This window comes from Salvelinus namaycush, chromosome 10 (assembly GCF_016432855.1).
Source record: "Salvelinus namaycush isolate Seneca chromosome 10, SaNama_1.0, whole genome shotgun sequence".
In the NCBI taxonomy this organism is placed as follows: Eukaryota; Metazoa; Chordata; class Actinopteri; order Salmoniformes; family Salmonidae; genus Salvelinus; species Salvelinus namaycush.
Genome location: NC_052316.1, coordinates 1,798,500 through 1,826,006, shown reverse-complemented (window position 1 = coordinate 1,826,006; position 27,507 = coordinate 1,798,500). Strand labels below are relative to the sequence as shown.

Here is a 27,507-nt window from a genome sequence, read left to right as displayed (position 1 = left end):
CTGAGAGGCCCAGATCTTGACATGATCCATTTTAGGTAATAAACTACAAATATTAAGATGTAAAAATGTCAAACTATTTCTGCATTTAAAATCATACGTGTTTCAATACAAGTCAGATTACTTTGAGATTGTTCAGCACAACAGGAGACTCAAAGATCGGATTATACCTATTAGGAAAATTAAACAAAGTAGGAATAACAATTACATTTATCCAGTTAGCACCATTTGGCATGTCACCACTTTCAGATACATGTGGAACTCTCATAGAGACCAAAGAGGAGATGGTAAAAACTGATTTACATGTAATGCTAATATTGTCCTCGCATCAATTTGGTTGACCAACAACCTTTCCAGTGTTTGATGATGACAACAGCCGGGAGCCATTTTCACCCAGGTGAATTCCGTCTTCCACAAAGTAGCCAGGCCTATTCCAGAAGGAGTCAAAATTGTCGACATAGGACATGCCCAAGTCCTTGGTCAGAAGCATTAACCACTGGTGAAGAGACCAAAGTGAGTGATATAGGGGAACCGGTTGATAATTACATTGGTAGAAGCTTTTATAGTTTACAGATTTTTACAGATGGCTCCAAGGACCAAGTTAGTGGTCGTACAGGAGCAGGCATTTACATTACGAAATTTGATGTGGAGTTATGTTGAAGACTAACAGATTAACTGTCAGTATACTCTGTTGAACTGTTGGCGATAGTAGTAGCTGCCCTCCAGGACGTTTAACCTGTCAGAATTGTAGTAGTCTCAGATTCTGTACTGAATAGTTTGTCATCTGGCAAATGTAATAGACGTGACCTACTATTGGAGGCATTATTGTTATTATGGAGAATCGAGAGACAGGGTGTAGTGCATTCGGGAGTGCGTCAAATGAGCTTTAAAAATATATACAATTTATATTCGTGCTCCATTGGGTAGAATTGAAGCCATTATGATAGATGTATGGCAAAAGAGGTAGGACTCAGAGCCCAATGGCGGCATTTTTATGCCCTCCAAAGAAAGGTTGGTGGACTAAGATTCGAGGGTAAGATTAGGAAGGAAGAGGTAGTGTTTGCTCGGAAATTGTACATTGAATTTATTATATCCTTATATCTGGTTGACAAGCATGCAAATGGTTTGTGTATGGTTGATGAAACAGTAAAGCATGTGCTGATGTATTGTTGTAAGTACCGGTATGTGGAAGAGAGGGAAATATAGATGTGTAGGGATTTGGGGGATGAGGGAGGGTTTGAAGTTAGTAGGGCTCTTTTTTATTTTCTTGGTAGTACAATATTAGATAGTAGGGTTTAGTTTCTCTTAAGGTTTCTTTATTAATTTAGTCGAAACTGTGATTGACTACACACTCCAGTACAGTAGGTGGCGGCATTCACCTCAAACGTTTGTTTGCGGACCGCCATAATATTATAGAAGAAGATTAAGTGTTCGTAATTTCCGGTGTTAGCAAAAATATTGTTGTTTTTTTTGTTGCGCTGGTGGAACGACAGGCTGAGGTGAAAAGCCTGACTATGTCTTTATGTCAGTGACATAGAGGTGTTACACTAATTTGCATCAAACGATAAAGTAAACTGCAAGAAAGGTCAAAGGGGTTGGCAGAGTCCCATTCGGTAGTGCAACTAACGGAATACATGTTAGTTAGCCATCCAGCTACAGTAACGCTGGCTAATAAGCAGACCATTAAGTATTTGTCTGAAGACTAATAGCTTGTTAACTACGGACCCATCAACACCATCATCGTTTCAAATATATCGCCGTGTCTTCATTTTAGTACGATGGGAAACGCTGCTACAGCTAAGAAAGGCAACGAACAAGAGAGCGGTAAGTGATTATTGCTATCTTGCCTGCAAAGCTAACTAATGATGTTCGTTATTTCAAGAGCCAAGTTGATAAAGGATTGCAGGCTAACGTTAGGGGACGAACTGGCTTAGCTAACTAACGTAACAAACGTTAGCAACAGTGCGCTAACGTTAACGAGCTAACTAGCTAGCTACACTGACAGTTTGGTAGATGATGCTGCCGTTGTACTACCAGCAGTGCAACAGGGTGGGGGAGGGAGGGTATACTAATTCATTTGTGTTTGAGTAACGTTAGCTAGCTAAACATTTTTGCAAAGTGTCAAACAGTAAATAATAATTTACATTTTTAATGTTGATAATCTGGAAAGACACTGGCTGTCCAGTTACTGTAGTTAGCTAACCAGCTACCTAATTTAGCAGCTACGTAAGTAAAGTAGTTAACGTTACTATAGCTAGGTAACTAACTGTTCGCTAACGTTTTATTTCAGAAAACCGCTGACAAAGTGGAACTGGCAGCGTTTTAACTACTTTGCCGATATGAAACAGACAATCATAATTTCAGTAAAAAAATATAACATTCCTAGTTTATAATACAGAACCAACTTTGAAGTTTTAAAAATAGGTTATTTAACTCAACATTCCATGATGTAAGTTACTGCTACACTAAGGCATTAGTCTAGTGACAGAATAAATGGATGCAGTTCAATGCATGATTCATATTCACCAATACATTTTCAGGTTGTAAATCACAGCTGGCCTGGTACATTGTTTGCTGCCTCCCATCGGGATGTACTGTTAAAGTTTCAATGACTCAATAACATGGACAAAGGTAACTAAGGCAGGGAATGTCAATTAATCAAACTAGCAAGGGCAATGATCCCAAGTCAGTCATAACTAATTTGCTAGTATATATTTATGTAGCAAGCTAAAAACAGAGTCTAATGTTAGCTATCTAGCTAACGTAAACTCGTACATCGCCTTGGTCCGTACAATTGACCTTATTTTAGCGCCCCAAAAACGTAATACTTCCAGATCAACTGTAATTTCAATACCATTGTAAAGCACAATTTCTCCCCTTTCCAACAGAATTCATGCCGAGACCTTCACGCTGCCCGTTTCTGCATAATTCAAGAAGGCAACGAGCTCCTTCTGGTCTTTTAAAAAATGGCGGGTGGGGAAGCGAAACTAATGCGTTATAGTGAGAAGGACAGATGTCGTGTGGGGAAATTGCGTTTTTCACTCGATCTGTCCAACTTATCACCTTATAGCCTCTAAAATGTAAATAAAACACTATAAAGAGTTTATATAATGTGTCATTACATACCTATTTGAAGGTTTGTGTCGAATTTGAATCGGGTTTTTAGGGCGGTGCTAAAGTGATCTTAGAAGTAAACATCGGCTTTGAGAATGATGATCGCATGCAATGATGACGAAATAAATGACTAGGTATCCCCCTCACTGTCCATTTCTTGTTTTTAAACGATGAGAGAAGTGCTACACCTGGTGGAGAGAGATTGTAAGACAGAAATAGTTGCTTTATGCGTGCTGTACGTTACGACATGACACGTCAAGATGTAACGGAGGGTCAGTCAACTTTTCTCCAATACTATAGAGCCATTACCATGTCGATCAACGCTTGAATAGAAACCTAGTTCACACCCCCGATTTTGAAGTCAACACAGTCGCTACAGTCCCATTAGTTTTCTTTGTAGCCTCGTTTGAATGTCGCGGTTACGCACATTTGTACGGAATGGGGTGAGTTTGTTAGCTGCTAGCAGGGCGTAATGTCATTGGAGGAGTGGATGACTGACTGAATTTTTCCCCCCTTGTATCGTTTTTCAGTAGCTACACAGCTAGAGATGCACGTGTCATTTTGTTAACTAGCAAGAAATGTGAATAACTTTGCTCGCTAGCTATACTGAACGACTGTTGTCCAGTTAGCATATCGCTTGTGTTTGCAAATTCACTCTGGCAAGCTATGTACTCCGATTTCAGAGCACTCTTGTCTGAAGGTGCCAGAGCGTAGAATAAGAGAGCCTACATTGCCATGGTTGTTTGATCTATAGCACTGTAAAGTTCCCAAATATAAGAGGACTCCCAGAGTGTTGACATATGTGACCGACTGCCTCAATTCGGTCTTATGCCGCAACACTTGAAATTGTTATAAAAGTAGAGACTCGGAACTAGAAAATGGTTTATCAAACATTGCATGCTTTGAAAGTTGATAAACTTGTAACCCCACTTTTGAGAAAATGGCCCTTGAATGTTTTGGTACACCAACTGGAGAGCTCTTCTTTGTCTACACCAGTGGTTCCCAAACTTGTTATAGTCCCTTACCACTTCAAACATTCAACCTTCAGTTGCGTACTCCCTCTAGCACCAGGGTCAGCGCACTCTCAATTTTAGTTTTGTGCTGTCATTGTAAGCCTGCCACACACACACTATACAATATATTTATTTCACGTAAGAATGAGTGTGAGTTCATCACAACCTGGCTCTTGGGAAGTGACAAAGAGCTATTATAGGACCAGGGCACAAATAATAATAATCAATAATGTTGCTCTTCATTTAGCCATCTTACATGTAAAACTTTATTTGTTCATTAAAAAATGGCGAATAATTCACCACAGGTTAATGAGAAGGGTGTGCATGAAAGAATGCACATAACTCTGCAATGTTGTATTGGAGAGAGTCTGTCTTAAATCATTTTCCACACAGTCTGTGCCTGTATTTAGATTTCATGCTAGTGAGTGCCGAGAATCCACTCTCACATGGGTACGTGGTTGCCAAGGTCATCAGTGTCTTAACGCGATTTGCCAAGGCAAGAAACTCTGAGCACAGCCCTATCCAGAAATCTGGTAGTGGCTTCTGATTAAATAACATTTTCACAGAACAGCTTGTTGCAATTTCGGTGAGACTCTTTTGTTCAGTTATCTGTAAGTGGACTGAATCCAGTTGTATGGGTCGTCCGTTTCAGGAAAGTACCTGCGTAATTGTGCACACAGCTCACTATGTGCGCAATTACGCTATCACATTTGACATTGTTCATAAGCTTGAGTTCATTTGCACCTAGAAAATCATAAAATGATGGAAAGACCTGTGACCTGTGTTGTCCTTGTTTATGCAGACAGAAAAGAGCTCCAACTTCTTAATCATAGCCTCAATTTTGTCCCGCACATTGAATATAGTTGTGACGCGTCCCTGTAATCCTAGATTCAGATCATTCAGGTGAGAAAAAAGATCACCCAGATAGGTCAGTCATGTGAGAAACTCGTAATCACGCAAGTGGTCAGACAAGTGAAAATTATGGTCAGTAAAGAGAACTTTAATCTCGTCTCTCAATTTAAAAAAAACGTGTCAATACTTTTCCCCTTGATAACCAGCGCACTTCTGTATGTTGTAAAAGCGTTACATGGTAACTGCACATATTATTGAAAATACACGAGTGTTCAGGGGCCTTGCTTTAACAGTTAACCATTTTCACTGTAGTGTCCGAAACGTCTTTCAAGCTGTCAGGCATTCCCTTGGCAGCAAGAGCCTCTCGGTGGATGCTGCAGTGTACCCAAGTGGCGTCGGGAGCAACTGCCATGGCTTTTGCGCCATCAGTACAGATACCAACATGAGCAGCAGCTACGTTTGGCTACATACAGACCTTTAGTGGAATCCCTTGCGAGAGATTAAAGGGTAATGTGATTGGATTTAAATTATTTGACTAGGCTACCTGTATTTGTCATTCTGTTATTTCGCTGAACACTAGATGGTATAACTTTTATTTTTGGCAGTGAAACTACTCAGGCAAGAGAAACCTCGACCAAATGTATAGCCTAGTTGGAAAATATAAATGGACTGTTTGGAAAATGTGAAGAAAAACTTAAACATTTTTATTTGGTGTACTCCCAACGGCATTGGTCTACACTAGAGGTTGACCGATTAATCGGAATGGCCGATTAATTAGGGCCGATTTCAAGTTTTCATAACAATCGGAAATGGGTATTATTGGACACCGATTTGGCCGATTATTAAAAAAAATATATATTTTTACACCTTTATTTAATCTTTATTTAACTAGGCAAGTCAGTTAAGAACACATTCTTATTTTCTTTTTTCTTTTTTTATAAATTTTATCCCCTTTTCTCCCCAATTTTCGTGGTATCCAATCGCTAGTAATTACTATCTTGTCTCATCGCTACAACTCCCGTACGGGCTCGGGAGAGACGAAGGTCGAAAGCCATGCGTCCTCCGAAGCACAACCCAACCAAGCCGCACTGCTTCTTTAACACAGCGCGCCTCCAACCCGGAAGCCAGCCACACCAATGTGTCGGAGGAAACACCGTGCACCTGGCCCCCTTGGTTAGCGCGCACTGCGCCCGGCCCGCCACAGGAGTCGCTGGAGCGCGATGAGACAAGGATATCCCTACCGGCCAAACCCTCCCTAACCCGGACGACGCTAGCCCAATTGTGCGTCGCCCCACGGACCTCCCGGTCGCGGCCGGCTGCGACAGAGCCTGGGCGCGAACCCAGAGACTCTGGTGGCGCAGTTAGCACTGCGATGCAGTGCCCTAGACCACTGCGCCACCCGGGAGACACATTCTTATTTTCAATCACGGCATAGGAACGGTGGGTTAACTGCATCGTTTAGGGGCAGAATGACAGATTTTTACCTTGTCAGCTCGGGGGATTCAATCTTGCAACCTTACAGTTAACTAGTCCAACGCTCTAACCATCTGATTACATTGCACTCCACGAGGAGCCTGCCTGTTACGCAAATGCAGTATAAGCCAAGGTAAGTTGCTAGCTAGCATTAAACTTATCTTATAAAAAACAATCAATCGATCATAATCACTAGTTAACTACACATGGTTGATGATATTACTAGTTTATCTAGCGTGTCCTGCGTTGCATATAATCGATGCGGTGCGTATCGTTGCTCCAATGTGTACCTAACCATAAACATCAATGCCTTTCTTAAAATCAATACACAGAAGTATATATTTTTAAACCTGCATATTTAGCTAAAAGAAATCCAGGTTAGCAGGGAACATTAACCAGGTGAAATTGTGTCACTTCTCTTGCGGTCATTGCACGCAGAGTCAGTGTATATGCAACAGTTTGGGCCGCCTAATTTGCCAGAATTTTACGTAATTATGACATAACATTGAAGGTTGTGCAATGTACAGGAATATTTAGACTTATGGATGCCACCCGTTAGATAAAATACGGAACGGTTCCGTATTTCACTGAAAGAATAAACGTCTTGTTTTTGAGATGATAGTTTCCGGATTCGACCATATTAATGACCTAAGGCTCGTATTTCTGTGTGTTATTATGTTATAATTAATTCTATGATTTGATAGAGCATTCTGACTGAGCGGTGGTAGGCAGCAGCAGGCTCGTAAGCATTCATTCAAACAGCACTTTCCTGCGTTTTGTCAGAAGCTTTTCGCTGTGCTTCAAGCCTATCAACTCCTGAGATTAGGCTGGTGTAACCGATGTGAAATGGCTAGCTAGTTAGCGGGGTGCGCGCTAATAGCGTTTTAAACGTCACTCGCTCTGAGACTTAGTTCTTAGTAGTAGTTGTTAGTAGTAGTAGTTCTTAGTAGTAGTAGTTCTTAGTAGTTCTTCCCCTTGCTCTGCATGGGTAACGCTGCTTCGAGGGTGGCTGTTGTCGATGTGTTCCTGGTTCGAGCCCAGGTAGGAGCGAGGAGAGGGATGGAAGCTATACTGTTACACTGGCAATACTAAAGTGCCTATAAGAACATCCAATAGTCAAATGTATATGAAATACAAATCGTATAGAGAGAAATAGTCCTATAATAACTACAACCTAAAACTTCTTACCTGGAATATTGAAGACTCATGTTAAAACGAACCACCAGCTTTCATATGTTCTCATGTTCTGAGCAAGGAACGTAAACGTTAGCTTTTTTACATGGCACATATTGCGCTTTTACTTTCTTCTCCAACACTTTGTTTTTGCATTATTTAAACCAAATTGAACATGTTTCATTATTTATTTGAGGCTAAATTGATTTTATTTATGTATTATATGAAGTTAAAATAAGTGTTCATTAAGTATTGTTGTAATTGTCATCATTACAAATAAATAAATAAAATTGGCCGATTAATCGGTATCGGCTTTTTTTGGTCCTCCAATAATCGGTATCGGCTTTGAAAAATCATAATCGGTCGACCTCTACTCTCTATACCATTTGTATTTCATATACCTTTGACTTTTGGATGTTCTTATAGGTACTTTAGTATTGCCAGCCTAATCTCGGGAGTTGCTAGGCTTGAAGTCATAAACAGCGCAATGCTTGAAGCATTGCGAAGAGCTGCTGGCAGACGCAGTAAAGTGCTGTTTGAATGAATGCTTACTGTGTGCTGTTCTGTATTTTATCTAAATATTGCTGTTAGATTGCACAACCTTCAATGTTATGTCATAATTACGTAAAATTCTGGCAAATTAGTACGCAACGAGCCAGGTGGCCCAAACTGCTGCATATACCCTGACTACGTGCAATGAACGCACGAGAAGTGACACAATTTCCATAGTTTAATATTGCCTGCTAACCTGAATTTCTTAACTAAATATGCAGGTTTAAAAAAAATATACTTCTGTGCATTGATTTTAAGAAAGGCATTGATGTTTATGGTTAGGTACATTCGTGCAACGATTGTGCTTTTTTCGCAAATGCGCTTTGTTAAATCATCCCCCGTTTGGCGAAGTTGGCTGTCTTTGTTAGGAAGAAATAGTCTTCACACAGTTTGCAACGAGCCAGGCAGCCCAAACTGCTGCATATACCCGGACTCTGTTGCACAGAACGCAAGAGAAGTGACACGAGTTCCCTAGTTAAAATAACATTAATTTATCAGGCAATATTAACTAAATATGCAGGTTTAAAAATATATACTTGTGTATTGATTTTAAGAAAGCGTTGATGTTTATGGTTAGGTACACATTATTGCAACGACAGTGCTTTTTTTGCGAATGTGCTTGTTAAATCACCCGTTTGGCGAAGTAGGCTGTGATTCAATGATAAATTAACAGGCACTGCATCAATTATATGCAACACAGGACAAGTTAGATAAACTAGTAATATCATCAACCATGTGTAGTTAACTAGTGATTATGTTAAGATTGATAGTTTTTTTTTATAAGATACGTTTAATGCTAGCTAGCACCTTACCTTGGCTCCTTGCTGCACTCGCATAACAGGTAGTCAGCCTGCCACGCAGTTTCCTCGTGGAGTGCAATGTAATTGGCCATGATCGGTGTCCAAAAATGCAGATTTACCGATTGTTATGAAAACTTGAAATCGGCCCTAATTAATCGGCCATTCCGATTAATCGTCGACCTCTAGCACAAACCCACCTTTGTTGGACCAGACAGGACTGGCAAAAAGTGCTCTTCACTGACGAGTTGCGGTTTTGTCTCACCAGGGGTGATGGTCGGATTCGCGTTTATTGCCGTAGGAATTAGCGTTACACCGAGGCCTGTACTCTGGAGCGGGATCGATTTGAAGGTGGAGGGTCCGTCATGGTCTTGGGCGTAGTGTCACAGCATCATCGGACTGATCTTGTTGTCATTGCAGGCAATCTCAATTCTGTGCGTTACAGGGAAGACATCCTCCTCTCTCATGTGGTACCCTTCCTGCAGGCTCATCCTGACATGACCCTCCAGCATGACAATATCACCAGCCATACTGCTCGTTCTGTGCTTGATTTCCTGCAAGACAGGAATGTCAGTGTTCTGCCATGGCCAGCGGAGAGCCCGGATCTCAATCCCATTGAGCACGTCTGGGACCTGTTGGATTAAAGGGTGAGGGCTAGGGCTAGGGCCATTTCCCCCAGAAATGTCCGGGAACTTGGTGGAATAGTGGGGTAACATTTTACAGGACGAACTGGCAAATTTGGTGCAGTCCATGAGGAGATGCACTACAGTACTTAATGCAGCTGGTGGCCACACCAGATACTGACTGTTACTTTTGATTTTGACCCCCCCCCCCATTTGTTCATGGACACATTATTCCATTTCTGTTAGTCACATGTCTGTGGAACTTGTTCAGTTTATGTTTCAGGTGTTGAATCTTGTTATGTTCATACAAATATTTACACTTGTTAAGTTTGCTAAATATTAATGCAGTTGACAGTGAGCGGACATTTTCTTTTTTTGCTGAGTTTAGTTAGAAACCCATTTATCGCATTTTCAACTCTAGGCCTACTGATGGTTTTGTCACTAAAAATGTTGAGTAGGTATGTCAAATATTCCCACTCTGGCACATGCATTATAGCCAACAGCTCGCAGATACAGTGTGAGTATAGCCTACTACATGAGATTTATTATGGACAAAAGTGCAAGATTATTTAGATTTGTCAAATGGCATCCAAGCATCAATCATGTCACCAGAGTAAGTTCATCACCGGGCCCTTTCTCCACCTTGTGAAGTTCATCATATTTTTTTTTTCATCTGTAGCCTAGTAAACGGCATGCTTTCCCATGATGTTGGGACTTTTTTAAAATCCAGTATGTACTTTACTCTCATAAAAAGGTTAGATGGAAACCTGGTTAATGTCAATCCATTTTGAGGATGCTGAAATTTATATTTTGGACTAATGTGCACATGCCTACAGACTTTTGAAGTAACCTAATCTGAATAAAACATTGTGACTGTTGTTCACTTGTGGTCCCGTGTGGCTCAGTTGGTAGAGCATGGCGCTTGCAACGCCAGGGTTGTGGGTTCAATTCCCACGGGGGGACCAGGATGAATATGTATGAACTTTCCAATTTGTAAGTCGCTCTGGATAAGAGCGTCTGCTAAATGACTTAAATGTAAATGTAATGTAAATGTTCATGCCACATATAACAGGTAATACATTTAAAAAGTTCAATTATACACATTTTGGCAATTTTGCAGCATTATGGTCTAGGTGCGCAAGGAATAGCCACTGATTGGAGAGGAGGCAGAGCATGTGTTAAGCTTTCCTGAATAACTGGGCCTGCCGGGAGCATATGTGGCCATATTTATTATAGGACGACTTGTGAGAATGATGATCTGAAAGAGACGGCACATCTCAATATCAGAAGTAAAATTATATATTTTTTAAAGTTATGAATTTGAAGTTAGCCTGAACACGAGAAAGTTGGTTTGGTGTGTCTAGCTTGAAACGGTTCAAGAGTTACTGTTGGTATTATAATAATAGTTGTAAAAAGTTAAGAATTGTATGTTAGGATAGCCTGAAAGGTTTAAAGTTGGTTTTGTAACTTAACTGACCAAGGAGCAGGGCTATTTTAAATAGCTACCACTGTATTACTGTGGTTCTACTTCAAACCATGTTAATTTATGCAAATGTCAAATGATTAAGTATAAATAGTATCAAATGTGAATGCAATTTAAGTTGGGTCAGTCTGAACATCTCAACATTAGTTTAGCGTCGATAGCGTTATTGTGACTCGTTTCAAAAAACTAGCCGTATGTCGCACGTTACTACTTTACAGGAGAGCCATTTGAACTTTTGGCAGAAATGCCTTCTGGAACATGTGAACTTTCATGTGTGATAATAAAACTTTTATTCCATATGTAAATACGAATACAATTGTTAAATTACGAGCCTAGTTGGTTGATCCATGGAAAAAGACAGCAACCGTCCCGCTAGCCATGATTGGCTGAGATAATGTGTGCCCGAGAGATGAGTTCGGATTGGTCTGCCATGTAGCAGGCTTCTGTCTATAATATGAGTTGGTCAGTATGTGTAGGTAATCCTTTCTAACGCTTCTTTTTTGAAAGATATCACGTAGTAGAACTGCATAAGTGTTGCTCTCCACTTTCTGGAGGACCGAGTTTTGAAATCAGTGGAATTAGAGTATGATAGCGAAGGAGATGGAGAAAATACTGCCGTTTGATTGCAACTATCCAGACTATCCAGAGTCGAAAAGAGAACCCAAAAGGCTTACATCTTCAAATTAAGGGCATCCGTGACAGAGAGGGAGAAGCGTCCATCCATGTAAATGGGTACGAGTCGAGCTAGCTACATTTTCAGATATTACACGTTTTTAATTTTGTAAAAGTCATTTTCGTTTCAAGTTAGTGTACTGTTAGTTAGCTTGTAAACGTTAAGTGTATGATCTGTGTAGTAATATTATTCGCATCTCAGAGCCATTTGCATTGCTAGTTATAGCCTAATGTTAGCTAGCTAGCAGTTAGCTACCTGCCGATTCATGCAGGGTAGTAACGTTATGAGTTGGGATTATGGTTCACTGTTTAGCTAGCTAGTTACATGTATAAACAAAAGACTCCACTATGCAAGTAACTATTTCAATATAATGGTTGTCACTGTCGATAGATGTAGCTGGTCAATTTGCTCTGGCTATCTACTCTGATTTCAGAGCACTCCCGTCCTAGAGTGCAAGAGTGCAGAATAACTGACAAATTTATGAACGCTCAACACCCGTTGAGTATGGCCAGGGTCAGTAAGCATTGGCAACAAAAGCGTAATTCAATTGTTGCCAGCAGCACAGTTACAGTGGCCAACGCTCTGGATAATATAAAAACAGCCAACCTCTGCTAGGTTGAGTAAAATGGTCAGAGTGAGCTGTTCTCTCATTTGTGTCTGGAAGTAGCTCGCAAGCTAGCCAAAATGATCCAGTTAGCTTGGGTACGTGACTGCTGCTGTTAGGCCAGAACGCTCGGATCAACCCTACTCCTCGGACAGAGTGTCCTGTGTGCTCTCCGAGAGCAAAACGCTCTTGAGTTTACGAACTCCCAGAGCACACTCTGGCACTCCAGATTTTAAATTTAAGAACACGCCCGTAGTGTAAACCAGCCTTTAGTCTTGAAATCTTTGGTTGTTTAGTACATAGCCTCACATGTGAATCCTTAGAGATGGGTGGAGCTAAGGCTTAAGAGGGTGTGAACGATGCTGAATAGGTGTTGACAAAGATGAGCTCTTCAGTAAGTACCAAAACATTCAAGGGCCGTTTTCTCAAAAGTGAGGTTACAAGTTTATCAACATTCAAAGCAGAATAACTTTCCCATTGTTCCTCAACTGTAGTGTATGATATAACATGTTCTACCTCTGAGCCTCTAATTTTATCCAATATAGAAAACACCATTTCAAATTTTGCTACATAAGACCTGATGGTCACAAATGGTGTAGGAGATACTCGCCCAAATGTTCAAAGTCTATGGCATTTTTATTGCCATTTGAAATGCATTGGGAGCTCATTTTAATGTTGAAGTACAAAAAGTATAAATGCTATCAAAAACATTTTCTCAAGCAATCTAAATTTGGGCAGTCAGCCCATTTGGAAGTTTGTTTCGTGTTAACTTAAGTCGTTTAAGCGAAATCCGGAGTTGTGCATGGTTGGCATTGTGGTGTTTTAGGCTAGTCTAAGTAGGATAATTGTGTTGTCCCTCAACAAGATCAATAGGGGAGCTTTTTGAGTTGCGTGTCTCATGTCTTCACTGTTCTTTCATGCACGATGATGCACCTGGCCTCCACTGCCGATCAGCTACTCCTATTTGTTCTTGTGGATTCATATTAAAAATTGATGTAGCTTTGAATGCTTTTGTGTGGCATGATTGCTACTTAGCCTGTTGCAGATCTGGACAAAATACACCTACCACTATTGTTTCTATGAATGTTGGATAGAGGGCAGAATAGACAGTCTGGTAGACTGTAAGGACTGTTTATAAGCATGACGCAACGTGGAGTGCCTGGACACAGCCTTTAGCCGTGGTATATTGGCAATATACCACAAACCCCTGAGGTTCCTTATTGCTATTATGAAACTGGTTACCAACGTAATTTGAGCAGTAAAAATAAATGTTTTGTCATTCTGGTGGTATACGGTCTGATATACCACGGTTGTCAGCCAATCAGCATTCAGGGCTCGAACCACCCAATTTATAGAAAAGGTTAATGTGGGGAAAAGCGTAGTGCATAAAGGGACAACCCTCTCCTAGTTTGAACCAAATTTTGATCTGGACCCGGTTGCATAAAACATTGTACGTGTTTCTGTTAAGAGGTAGCTGGTTGATGTTTTCCTTTTGTAACCAGAGCAGATGAAAACAACATTCACCTCCACAAATGCTGTTTACATTGATATCCATACTGAATGAAGCACTTAAGGGACCTCATTGGCACCCTTAATTTTTTAACTTAATTTAAGGGGGAAATTAACCTTAACATGTTTTGTGCAACTGACTTAAAGTTAAGGAAACTTTAAGGGAAAGATGAGGGGGAAATTTAACTTTAGGTGTTTTGTCAAATTGGGCCCTGGCCCTTAAGACACCATGGAGCTGGCACAAGATTTGTCAGAAAATGTACCTCAATGAAGGGATTTGATATGCCACTGTACTCCATTACCCATATATCGCGCCGGGTCCACGGTGTCTTAACGTACCCATGATTGCGTTCCGACCCCAGTGCAGCTCAGTGTAAACAAGCGTAACGGTAGGGTTTGAATCTGCCCAAAAGCGTAGGGACGTACGGCTCTGTGTTCTGTAAGTGCCGGTCACTGGTCAAGTAGCCTGTAAGACTCATTTTCAGCCGGCAACTTTTTCCACAGTCAAACTGTGTTCCTTCCTAGTGCAGCCTGAGTGCCATAGATAAAAACTGGGCACAGCTTCGTCACTGTCATGGTTTCACCATTACTTTACTGAAAACCGTGTGTCTCTAGCCCAAATGGTTCAAAAGGTATGAATGTGCCCACATGGCGGTACGCGCAAATGTTCCAAAATGTAATTTGTGGGAAAGTGCCATTCTAAAATGCACCTGCAATTGGTTTCATGGACGAAGATGGAAATATCTTTTACAAATTTAGAAAGAGGGGAGATCTAAAGATGCAAAAAACTATCATTGCTTGGTTATATGACTAGGATATTGCCTTTGACTGCTTGACAATAAAAGAAAGTTGATTTTGAAAACCACGTTCCACGCAAAGCGTTATGACTGGGGGACAGTGCCAAGAGTGTGGAAAGATGTCATCAAGGGAAAGGGTGGCTACTTTTGAAGAATCTCAAATTTAAAATATATTTAGATTTGACACTTTTGGTTACTACATGATTCCATGTGTTATTTCATAGTTTTGATGTCTTCACTATTATTCCACAGTGTAGAAAATATAAAAAATTAAGAAAAACCCCGGAATGAGTAGGTGTGTCCAAGCTTTTGACTGGTACTGTATATTTTTTCTACATATTCTACAGGTGCCAGATTTATTATTTGTCCATTCTACAATGTAATATAATAAAAATAAGGTTATCAAGTTGTAGTGATGGGCATGCAACAGACTATAAAACTCTGGAGAACTTTTATGCATTACCACTAGAGAGCAATATCACCTTTGTTAGAATAGCCTATATCATAGACCTAGATCTGTTGTTTACAAAATATTGAACGTTCTTGAACACAGTACATTGTTTTGCGATACAATGTTTTTGTAAGTTTTTTTTTTTTACTATTTAAAAAAAAAAAAAAAAGCATGAGTGCTGTTAATGTCTATTATGAAAGTGAAAATAGTTTAGACAGTGGTCTAGAGTTCTGATGCAGCTTTCTTTTACAAGAACTGAAGTACACTTGAACAGGAAGCCCATACCATTTTAGTATGTGGTTAGCCAAGCATCGCAGTTTGCAATTCATCACAAACAGGAAGTGTATATCACTCTGTATGACCTCCAGTTGAAAAACGGTTTGGTTACCTTTTTAGCTGTAAGTTTGATCTAGTTGCGAAGGGAAAAACGCCATTTCAATTCTAAATGGCCCAGGGAAAGGATCATTCCTTCCTAAAGCTGGACGACCTTGCCAGCCGATTCTTCAACAGGTATCGCAAAGGCAACCAAGAGCAAAAAGCCCAGGAGAGTGAGGGGCCTCATGTCTCAGAGTTCACCATCATTTGGGATAAGTTGAGTAAGTTACTGTGTGCTCTTCATGCTGTAGCTATCGAAATAGGCAGGTGTGATTTAAGTGGGTCTAATTATTAGACGAGCTCAAACTCGCAACTTGTGTAACTGCTTTTATTTGAAAATTACTGATGTCGACAAAACCCTAACCAGTAAATATTAAATTTCTAGTGAATACACCCCTGGTATCTCTGGCTACATGGACACAGAAACACTTGACTTCTTGGTGCTTTTTCTCAATCTGTCTATACCCTTTAACTGAGCCTTGTGTTTCCTTCAAACTTGTCAGGGCTGATAATTAAACCAGAGGTGAGACCAGACTGGTGGTTTAGGCTAAACTAAAGGGACACAGGGTCTGAAAAACCAAGAGCTGAATCTTAAAACACACTAAAGTTTTAACAGAAGCAAATGGTATGAAACCAGGAGGGACCTACTTGAAACTTGTTTTCATTGGGGGGTTTTTTTCTTGTCGTATGACAACCATGGAACTTTCTTGATTCCTCAATGTTACTAACTATAGAAGTGTTCGGTTGAGCTTCACCGTGGATCTAAAATGGCATGGAGAGTTAGGCTAGGTCTTACACGGAGTCAGTCCCGTAAAACACTACCTAATGCTACGTGCCCTGGAATCCAGTGCCCAAAGTCAGGAGGTTATTAGATAATGTGTTAAATTCACCAGGAAAAAAACACACCAGTAACTAGGTCTATGCAACTATTTGTTCTTCTTAAAACCTTCTTTGTAACTTCGAAAGATGCATCGTACACAAACTGCACTGTCATCAACAACGTGTAATGTATATTGTAAATGCGCAGCAACATTGTTGCAGTCAGTCTCTGTTGCCTCGTCTGAATGAGATCTCTCTGTCCAGTCATTTTCTTTTTGCCACTTCTTGGTCGGGGAGGGTGGATGGTTTGCATTCTATTCTGAAATAATTATTTTTATTTTTATTTATTTTTCTCTTTCTAATGATTGGGCCTTAACAGTCCTATGTTACGTTCAATGTCAGTTAGAGGGGTCAGTGAGCTTTCGAACAGCTAGTGAGAGACGTCGTCTCCCTTACCAGTTAGGCCTACTATCGTGTCAGACATGAGAGGCCCATGGAAATAGACGCCCCTATTATCTTGTAGTTGCAGCAGTGAGCTACAACTCCTGCTACAGACAGACAGGAAGTTCTCCAACGACCAACGACATGGCTTAGGCTGCATGCAGAAACCCTGTCAGCTCAACAGCTAGCTCAGTCTTAACGTATAGCCTTTTAGAGACATCATTGAGATTTAGACAACTCTGATATGTAGACATAGTTGGGCTCAAATCCAGTCAAGTTAGGGAATGAACTGAAGTTTCATTCATGTATTGAGAGTAGATTTTGTGAAGATTGTGGACTTTCAATTCATGAATTAAATCCACGTTTATTTATTAAACTGAGATTCCCCCCCAACTTCAGTGGTTTCAGGCTAATCCATTGGAGTTAGGCTATTTGAAATTGCACAGTCTTATGTTGTCTTCTCCAATGTCATTTTGTTGTTACATCTAACCCACTTAAGTATCTAGCTAATGTTCTTGTTTTTACATGAAACATTTCTTCCCTCTTTCTCCTCTTCGTCATTTCCATCCATGTGGGTGAATGTTCCTGAAAAACCCTTGGTGAACTAGAGACTTTTGGTATGCGCATTCTCTTCCATAAGCTGTCCTAAGTCACAGAGAGAGCAGACAGCCAATAGCCTAGATATCACCCAACAAATAGGCTAGGACTACAATCTGGCTGCTGCTAAAACAGTCGAAAATATTGCAAATGGTTAGCATTTGTGGCTTTTCTTCAATAGTAATAACATCATGACTAACTCATGGATTTAGCCAATTACTTTGTCATTCCTCTGTGACTATGGACTGCTCATGTCTGCTGTGGTTTCCGCAAAGCACTTCCTATGCCTGCACTGTAGTGAGTTTGCTGTGGCTTTTAAAACTTTTGAATTTAATTGTATTTTTCCCCCCTTGAATAGTGTTAACCCTCTGAAATTAATGCACTGTTGTTTCTCTTTGAATTGGCTATCTATAAAGCCTGTGAGTGCTCTTTGCATCTCTTCGTTGTAAATTGCTAACTAATAAAGATGTTAAGTACAGTACCTCTCTACCTGGTACTTGACTTTGGCCTGACCTTACTATCGGTTTATGGAGTTTGTGATCCCCTGAACATGTTGACTGTTAGATACCCAGCAACTCTGATCTAAGTAGAAAGACAATAGGTCTATAGACCTGTCTAACCTGTGTTTATTCTGTGCTAATTGTCTTCTTTCTTCACCTTTCAGTGAAAGAGTTCTTAGCCAAAGCCAAAGAAGATTTTTTACGAAAATGGGAGTGCCCACCACAGGTAAGAGATCAATAACAAAATACGTATTTCCCATAAGTAACAAAATACTACACTGAACAAAAATATAAAACGCAACATGCAACAACTTCAAAGATTTTATGGAGTTACACTTCATATAAGGAAATCAGTAAATTTAAATAAATTAGGCCCTAATCTATGGATTTTTACATGACTGGGAATACAGATATGCATCTGTTGTTCAGATGCCTTTAAAAAAAAAAGTAGGGGCGTGGATCATAAAACCAGTCAATATCAGGTGTGACCTCCATTTGCATCATGCAGCGTGACACATCTCCTTCGCATATGGCTGTTGATTGTGGCCTGTGAAATGTTGTCCCATTCCGCTTCAATGGCTGTGTGAAGTTGCTGGATATTGGCGGGAACTGGAACACGTCAATCCAGAGCATCCCATAAGGTCTCAAAGGGTAACATGTCTGGTGAGAATGCAGGCCATGGAAGAACTGGGACATTTTCAGCTTCCAGGAATTGTGAACAGATCCTTGCGACATGGAGTCGTGCATTATCATGTTGAAACATGAGGTGATGGCAGCGGATGAATGGCATGACAATGGGTCTCAGGATCTCGTCACGGTATCTCTGTCCATTCAAATTGCCATCGATAAAATGCAATTGGGTTTGTTTTCCGTCACTCTGTTCACAATGTTAACATCAGCCAAACTGCGGTCAGGTTAAGACCTGGTAAGGACACAAAAGGCTTCCCTGAGAATGTTTCTAAATCAAAATAAGCCCGCCTCCCGTGATCCTCACAGCCTTCATTTTACCCAGCACTCTCTCCACCATTTTGGTTAACTCCAATGTTTTCTTCAAGATTGGCACTCTGCTCAGCTGCTCCTCATTAACAAACTGTACTCCTACTAGATACAAAGGGTCATTCTCATCACTGTACACTACTTTGCTCTGTTTTCCATTCTTTTGGACAATACTCCAATTCTGCTTGATTCTACCGCCATTGTATTCGGAATCCACTTCATCATCCGCTTCTGCCATCTTTCGTTCCCAGCCAGAGTGAAGTCTAACATTCGCAACGGCACATACTTTTGAGGAGATAGGGAAACGGTGCCCACGCTACGTCAATGTGCGGTGCATTCTGGGCGATTTTGCGACAAAGAGCGCACTCCATGGAGTGAAACATTAGCACGAATCTCGTCAACAAGAAGTACAACAGAGATAATCAACTTGCTATCTGTTGTATTGTATAGCTTTGGAATCGTGGCATTACGTGCTTTTGAGGAAAATGGGCAGGTTTCTCGACATAAACACTGACTTTGAGAAAGGATTGTGTGACGATTAGCTTAGCAACTGCATGACAACGTGAAAGTGATTGGTCGACAGTCTGCTGGGTGGGGCGTCTGCTGGTCCTCCCTCATGACTCCATCTATTTTGTGAAGTGCACCAGTCCCTCCTGCAGCAAAGCACCCCCACAACATGATGCTGCAACCCCCGTGCTTCCCGGTTGGGATGGTGTTCTTCGGCTTGCAAGCTTCCCCCTTTTTCCTCCAAACATAACGATGGTCATTATGGCCAAACAGTTCTATTTTTGTTTCATCAGATCAGAGGACATTCTCCAAAAAGTACAATCTTTGTCCCCATGTGCAGTTGCAAACTGTAGTCTGGCTTTTTTATGGCGGTTTTGGAGCAGTGGCTTCTTCCTTGCTGAGTGGCCTTTCAGGTTATGTCGATACAGGACTAGTTTTACTGTGGATATAGATACTTTTGTACCTGTTTCCTCAAGCATCTTCACAAGGTCCTTTTTCTGTTCTGGGATTGATTTGCGCTTTTCGCACCTAAGTACATTCATCTCTAGGAGACAGAACGCGTCTTCTTCCTGAGCGGTATGACGGCTGCGTGGTCCCATGGTGTTTATACTTGCGTACTATTGTTTGTACAGATGAACATGGTACCTTCAGGTGTTTGGAAATTGCTCCCAAGGATGAACCAGACTTGTGGAGGTCTACAATTATTTTTCTGAGTTCTTGGCTGATTTCTTTTGATTTTCCCATAATGTCAAGCAAAGAGGCACTGAGTTTGAAGGTAGGCCTTGAAATACATCCACAGGTACACCTCCAATTGACTCAAATAATGTCAATTAGCCTATCAGAAGCTTCTAAAGCCATGACATAATTTTCTGGAATTTCCCAAGCTGTTTAAAGTCACAGTCAACTTAGTGTATGTAAACCTCTGACCCACTGGATATGTGATACAGTGAATTATAAGTAAAATAATCTTGTCTGTTAACAATTGTTGGAAAAATTACTTGTCATGCACAAAGTAGATGTCCTAACCGACTTTCCAAACTATAGTTTGTTAACAAGAAATTTGTGGAGTGGTTGAAAAACAAATTTTAATGACTCCAACCTAAGTGTATATACACTTCCCACTTCAACTGTATCTCTGGCAACTGTACCATGTAATGCACCCTGGACTAAAGAGGGAGACAAATAGGAAAAATGTGCTAGACCCTCCGTTAAATGACACATTTCTCGACGTAGGAATATCGCAAAAATATCTTCATTGGCTCATTCGAGAGAAGACATCCTCCCGAGTTATGACATCGGCCAGCATTCAAATCTGACATGTACGATAGACGTTTTCGCAATCTAAAAGTCGTATTCTTAACTTACAATGTTGTGAGAGCGACTTACTTACGTTGCTACGTAATACCGGCCATTTTTCTGCCTGCTTGAACACCAATAACTCACATAAACATGAAATGACCCAGAGAATCGATAGAACATCACTCAGAGATGCACAAAAACAATACAACATTAAAAATGGCTGAACCTTAACTTTAAGGATATAATTAGTGGCTAATTACAAGATACAATTACTAATACAAAATTGCAGTTACAGGTGTTTAAAAATTCAAAAATCTCTGGCCTTTGTACTCAGCAGCACCACCTTGTTAAAAAAATCCTTGGAAGAACCCTGAACATCACTTTCTAGAGTAGCTCAAACTGCGCATGCAATGTTACAAAAACTCTTTCATGAAGCAAGATGGCAACACGCTGATCTTCAAATGTGCCACTGAGACGTCACAAAGTAAACGATGGGGTGACCACCCGTTCTTTGCAGAGATCGCATAGACAGTTACCTTCATTAAAGTGTGCTGCCCTGTATTGAATTTCGGCTTTAATGTCGGCTCACTGTTTGCTGTCACATTTTAAGGATGTGTTTTCCTCCTCAGAGCACAACTGGACTGGATGACTTTGACAGGCTGAAGACTCTGGGCACGGGCTCGTTCGGTAGAGTTATGTTGGTGAAACATAAAGGAACAGAACAGTTCTTCGCCATGAAGATCCTGGACAAACAGAAAGTGGGTACCATGCATTAACATGCACTGGGTTGTGTTCATTAGGTTAGGCAACGGAAAAAGAAAATGAGTGTTCCTTATTGGGTAAGTCCAGGTAGTCCTTCCCTGTTTCAGTTTGCTTTCTTCCGTTTAGTCCCTAATGAACATGACCCTGTTTTGTTTTGAATGAAGTTGAACAAAACCTAGGCCGGTTAAATCACCTAGCACAGTAAAGTTGGCTGGTGTCAGAGGAAGCCTGGCTTTATCTAGCATGGGTTTACACTAGTTCAAAAGGAAATGGAAATACTTCTTCTCAGGTACTGTAAGGCTTGGTTAACCACAAAATACATTGTATTTTTTTGCCTGACATTTTTAAAGTGAAACTTAATGAGACACAGTATGAGAGATCCTGTACCTTGTTATTGCACTGGTATATTTTTGGGGTTAACTTGATCCTACATCAATGCACATGATAGTCAGTACTAAACAGTTTTCACTGTTTCAGCTAAAATTAATGTGTTTGTACCTTTTTAATGTGTTTGCTAGGCCCAGTGAGAGCAGGGGGAAAAAGTTAAATCGAATGAAAAATGTAAACCAGTCATTGAGGCAACAATATTTTGTTAGCTACAAAGTAACTTTTTTGCCTCTCCCTTTTTTCAGCTGACTGCTTTGGGTCTGTTAACTTGAAGGGTATTTTATGAAATGTCAGTCCCATCCAGGTTTCAAACAGTGACTGACGTGCCTTTTGAACCTATGACCATTTGACATTTTGAAAATGACCTCTTGACAGTTTGGCTTTAAACCTACACTGTGGTATTTTTACAACACAATGCTGTATTCTAAAGCTGTTAAAGATTAGCAATTGGACTGGCCTATGGATATTTAATTGCCCTGATCATCGTAAATGGTGCTGCCTTGTGGTGACTAGATCGCATTGGCTGCCACCAAATGTAGTAAGGATGTTCCCTTGATATCGTCTCTTACATTGATATTTTGCTGTGTATCAAATGAATTAAAGTGGAAAGGCAAACACTTTGTTCTCTTTATTCTCGCGTGTAGATTTGTAAGCATCACAAGTTCCCACTACTAGCATCCTGATAACAAATATGCTACAGATGTGCAGTTGCACGTTCAATCCATGTAAAAAAAAAAATATATATATAGACTAAAGTACTACAAACATTGCCTATTGCCCAGGCACTCATTCCTTGATCTCCAAAGTTAGCCACCACCATAAATTATTCTTTGGGATGTGTTCACATATTCTTCATTAGTGGTACGCTCACATGCATTAGTTTTATCAGATGACTGGTGACTTTTCTCTGTACCATTGTGATCCTCTCCTCATCGTTATGCCTCTTCTCTCATTGCTCTCACAGGTGGTGAAGCTGAAGCAGATAGAACACACGCTAAACGAAAAGAGAATACTGCAGGCGGTGTCCTTCCCCTTTCTCGTGAGACTAGATTATTCCTTCAAGGTATGTCAGCAGCAGTAGGATGTCCTAAAATGTGCACCATACAATTGGTGAAAAAGATAAGCAGTGTTATCCTGCTAATAGAGCTTGGATGATAAACCAAAAATGGCCTTCCTTGGTATGTCTGTGATTTTGCAACACAATGTTACTGTAAATCAGGGGTCTCAAAGAAAACCTGCAGATACCCGGCCCTCCGTGGAATGATTTGGACACGTGCTGTAGATTGTTCTAAAACCGTTATTTGGTCAACAGTAATAGCCTTTGCATTATGTTGGTTCCTGTATTATTTTGGGTACTTTTTACCTCTTTTTCTCCCAAATTTCGTGACATCCAATTCGTAGTTAGTCTTGTCCCATCGCTGCAACTCCTGTACGGGAGAGGCGAAGGTCGAGAGCCATTCTTCCTCCGAAACACGACCCTGCCAAGCCGCACTGCTTCTTAACACACTGCTCGCTTAACCCGGATGCCAGCCGCACCAATGTGTCGGAGGAAACACTGTACAACTGGCGACCAAGACAGCTTGCAGACGCCCGGCCTGCCACATGGAGTCGCTAGAGCACGATGTGACATGGAAATCCTGGCCGGCCAAACCCTCCCCTAACCCGGACGACGCTGGGCCGATTGTGCGCCGCCTCATGGGTCTCCCGGTCACGGCTAGCTGTGACACAGCCTGGGATCGAACCCGGGAGAGTATGTTGATTCCTGCTATAAAGGTATCTGCTTGTCCCTGTTTTCCTGTCGGCTGCTGTGTTAGCGAGCCTCTCTCGCTCTCCACTGTGCGCCTGGAGGAGGGAGAGATGCATTCTGAGAAACACAAGCATATGACCGTTGTTCAAAATGCAATTTTCAGAGCAACTACTGTTACAGTTAGAGAGGAGAGTCACAGCTTTCTGTGAGTATATTTTATTTCTCACCTCTTAATATTGAAATCATGGCACCACTTTACAACTGGAGTAAGTTGTAGTATGGTTTGGTTTTGATGCGCCCGCGTAGTGCGCCATTTGCAGTGAATAGGCCTACATCAAGTAGCCTAAGCCTAGCGCTGGAATTTTTTTGTAGGATAGATTAATCAATTAGCCTACATGGCTATATAGCAACAATATCATGTTTAGAGTTAGCTGTCTAGATAAGTGTTTTGAGTTCCCACTTCCTCAGGTGGTAAATAATATAGCCTATAGGCCAATATTCACAAAGAGCCAAAAATAAATCTGATAATAATGGATTCTATTTTAACCAGTTGCACAATCATGCTTTCCCTGGAAATGTTAGATAAAATGGCTTACTTTTTTAATCATAGGCTACCATCTCACCTGTCTTACTTGGCACTGGAAAATTGTCTATAGCCCTGATGCGAATGTAAAGTAACTGTCTATTGAAATCAATACAAATATTGTTGTATTTATTGTTATCCAGCAAAATAGTTACATTTATCACAATATGACTTTTTGTCCATCACGCTCAGCTCTAGCAACTCCCCCCAAAATAATTTATCATAAAAAAGTTGGTGACCAACTTTATTTTGGTATTTTTTTCAGAGGGGGGTTTACAGGTCCAAAAACAATCAAATAGATGCATACGAAGATAACCCTGACCCACCTCCTAAAAGAAAGCATTCCTCCCATCCCACCCAGCAACAGAGGTCGCTTATCTGTCAGTGCTGCAGTAACATCTCTCCTTTGAACGGCTGTGTTAATTATTTATAGAAAGACCTAATTTAATTCCAATATTTATTGTAATTTATCGCTCTACTTGCAAATATGTAGGAATAGTCCTTGTACATTTTGACCAATAATATCGTTTCAATTTCAACCCAAGGTAAGTGTGTGTGTTCCAACTTTATTTGAACCATAGGATAACTCCAACCTCTACATGGTGATGGAGTACGTTCCAGGAGGAGAAATGTTCTCGCATCTGAGACGCATCGGGAGGTTCAGGTGAATCGAAAAAGTTTTGACACCATGTTCATAGCCTGGTATGTCTGTATACTTGAGATACGAAATAATGGGCACAATCTATGAATTATAAGGTATGGTGCTGTGTTGTCTTTTGGTTGAATTTTTTTCCAAACAAAAGTCAACTTAAACTTTTCTTCTGTCTTCAGTGAACATCACGCACGATTTTATGCAGCTCAGATAGTACTCACTTTCGAGTACCTCCACTCGCTAGACCTTATCTACAGAGACCTGAAGCCTGAAAACCTTCTCATTGATCACCAAGGGTACATCCAGGTACGGATGCAGCGATATCCAAACCAAAGCGTATCCACATTTGTTGTCTATGAACTCTCATCGAAGACTTCTGTCTTGAGATTGAATAGCAAATAATGAGAGGTTAGATGTCACATTACCGTTGACAGTGCATGCAAATTTGCCCTATGCAAATGTGGACTGCTATTATTACATGGTTCTAACGCACTTGTTGGTCCGTTTCAGGTCACAGACTTTGGCTTTGCCAAAAGAGTAAAAGGCAGGACCTGGACATTGTGTGGAACTCCTGAGTACCTTGCTCCAGAGATCATCCTCAGCAAGGTGGGCCATCGTGTCCAATATAGCGTGCTGTACATAGTGTGTGTGACTGTTTGCAACCTACCTGTAGATTTGACTTAGTTGCCAGTGTTGTTTGCACAGTATGTGCAAAGAAAGTCGCTGAAGTTTGTTTTCTCTGCTGTACTCTGCTAGGGCTACAACAAAGCTGTGGACTGGTGGGCACTGGGAGTCCTGATCTACGAGATGGCCGCCGGGTACCCTCCGTTCTTCGCTGATCAGCCAATCCAGATCTACGAGAAGATTGTGTCTGGCAAGGTATGCAGGAATTGATGTTATGTGAGTCTGGACTGACATGTTACCGGACACCATGCGTTCTTGAACGTTATGCAAAACTAATGCATACGTATTAGTGTCCTACAAAACTTTCTTCACAGGGGTGCCTATATATTTTGCTGCGGCCCCTACTGTCAAAAACGACAGAGCTATTAGCCTATATGGTGTCCCTTGATGTTCTGGTTATTTGCCAACATTGCTGTGCGTGTTTCTATCGTCCCAGTGACTTTTATCCATATTTTATAAGCTCCACAGTTAAAGCCCAACTCCTCTCCTGTGTTCCAGGTACGATTCCCCTCCCACTTCAGCTCAGACTTGAAAGACCTGCTGAGGAACCTGCTCCAGGTGGACCTGACGAAGCGCTACGGCAACCTGAAGAATGGGGTGAATGACATCAAGAACCACAAGTGGTTCGCCACAACGGACTGGATCGCAATCTACGAGAGGAAGGTATGTCCCGATCGTTAGTTGTTTAAGTGTGAAATAACCACGGTTAGTTTGGAACAGTTAAAAAAACAGGTAACACATTATGTATCCCCAGAAAGATAGACGTTCCAGGTGTAATTAAGTATGAACTTTACCGTCATAAAAACACTGCCAGATATAACACATTTGCACTATAAAGGCTTTGCAAGGCTTGTAGGCAAAGATGTTGGGAATTCAGTGCTTTCCCCTCTAACCCTCATCACCAAAATAGATTGATTGCCTTTGCCACATAAACAATGTGTAGCTGTTGTGATTGTATTGTGGTCTTTAGAGCCACTCCCACACTTGTCCTGTTGCCTTTCAGGTGGAAGCTCCCTTCATACCAAAGTGCAGAGGACCAGGAGACACAAGCAACTTTGACGACTACGAAGAGGAGGATGTCCGTGTGTCCGACACAGAAAAGTGTGCGAAGGAGTTTTCCGAATTCTAGCAAGGGGAGGCAGGTGTTCCATCAGTCTGTTGAGGGTTGGAGCTGAGACATGACGCGTTCAAAACAATTGCCTAGTTCCTTCATTCCACAAGGTTGAATGAGGTCCTTCTTGCCATGATCCTCCTCGCGTGCAGTTAGCACTAAACGTATACACAGGCACATTATGCAGACACCCCTCGTGCTGCGACACAAAAATACTAGGTAGGCCACGTTTTTGTCTTTTGTTTCCTGTTTTGTTTTTAAAACATTTGTTGCTTTAAAGAACCCCCCACCCCCCTTCCCTCCATTTTAAACCAAGGGATTATTTGCAAAGCAAGACACAAACCAATGAAATGGCCATTTTACAGTGGCACAAAGAGTTACTGACTATAGTAGGTGGTATTACACATTTTTGTGATTTTTAAGTTGCTCCTAGTTCTAGTTCTTGCTAGTGACTCTTGCCAGTTCTTGTGTGTTAGGCCTACACGTCAGTGTTTGTTTTAGGTTTAATTAAACGTTCTTGGCCCAGTCTATAATCCTAGACATTTTGCTGTCCTTAAGAAGTAGACTGTGTCTTTCTGCATAATATAAATATACAGTATCTTTTTACAAAGAAATGGATGTCAGAAAAGGAAAATACTCATTACAATACCACAGTCACATTGGCATGCAGTCCTTGATGAGGGGTACAGTAGTAGCAAAGCAAACCTAATTACAAAGCAAACACCTGTGATATGTTTAATTTATCATTTGTAGCAATGTTTTACTTGTTAGGTCATGGGGCATTTTATTTAATTTTTTTTAACCTCCGAGTAGGTATTGTATTCAAATTAAGATGACGTGAGATTATATATTTTAAGGAACAACAACGCCAAGAGGGGTAGGAAACGTATGGGCTTTAACTACACTGAACAAAAATATAAACGAAACATGCAACAA

General features: G+C 40.9%; 1 protein-coding gene across 4 annotated transcripts; it reads left to right on the top strand.

The window, feature by feature from the left end:
- The first annotated feature begins 1,455 nt into the window (after nucleotides 1-1,455).
- prkacba (protein kinase, cAMP-dependent, catalytic, beta a) lies at nucleotides 1,456-27,507 on the top strand. 4 transcript variants are annotated; one of them, XM_039002056.1, is made up of 11 exons: nucleotides 1,456-1,821; nucleotides 17,355-17,363; nucleotides 18,008-18,069; nucleotides 21,275-21,403; nucleotides 22,759-22,857; nucleotides 24,706-24,788; nucleotides 24,956-25,082; nucleotides 25,287-25,382; nucleotides 25,533-25,655; nucleotides 25,959-26,123; nucleotides 26,464-27,507. In XM_039002056.1, exons 1-11 carry the CDS (start codon nucleotides 1,776-1,778, stop codon nucleotides 26,587-26,589), a joined length of 1,065 nt encoding a protein of 354 aa, XP_038857984.1. In that variant the 5' UTR covers nucleotides 1,456-1,775; the 3' UTR covers nucleotides 26,590-27,507. The 4 variants fall into 4 exon arrangements, with proteins under 4 accessions (XP_038857984.1, XP_038857985.1, XP_038857981.1 ...); XM_039002053.1 differs by lacking the exon at nucleotides 1,456-1,821 and adding an exon at nucleotides 15,418-15,707; XM_039002057.1 differs by lacking the exon at nucleotides 17,355-17,363.

Excerpts from the sequence above, each read along its gene's own strand:
- prkacba (XM_039002053.1), top strand. The coding sequence starts at position 15,557 with ATGGCCCAGGGAAAGGATCATTCCTTCCTAAAGCTGGACGACCTTGCC. Across the intron at positions 22,858-24,705 it reads GACTAGATTATTCCTTCAAG|GATAACTCCAACCTCTACAT; the intron begins GTATGTCAGCAG and ends TTTGAACCATAG. Across the intron at positions 25,083-25,286 it reads ATCACCAAGGGTACATCCAG|GTCACAGACTTTGGCTTTGC; the intron begins GTACGGATGCAG and ends GGTCCGTTTCAG.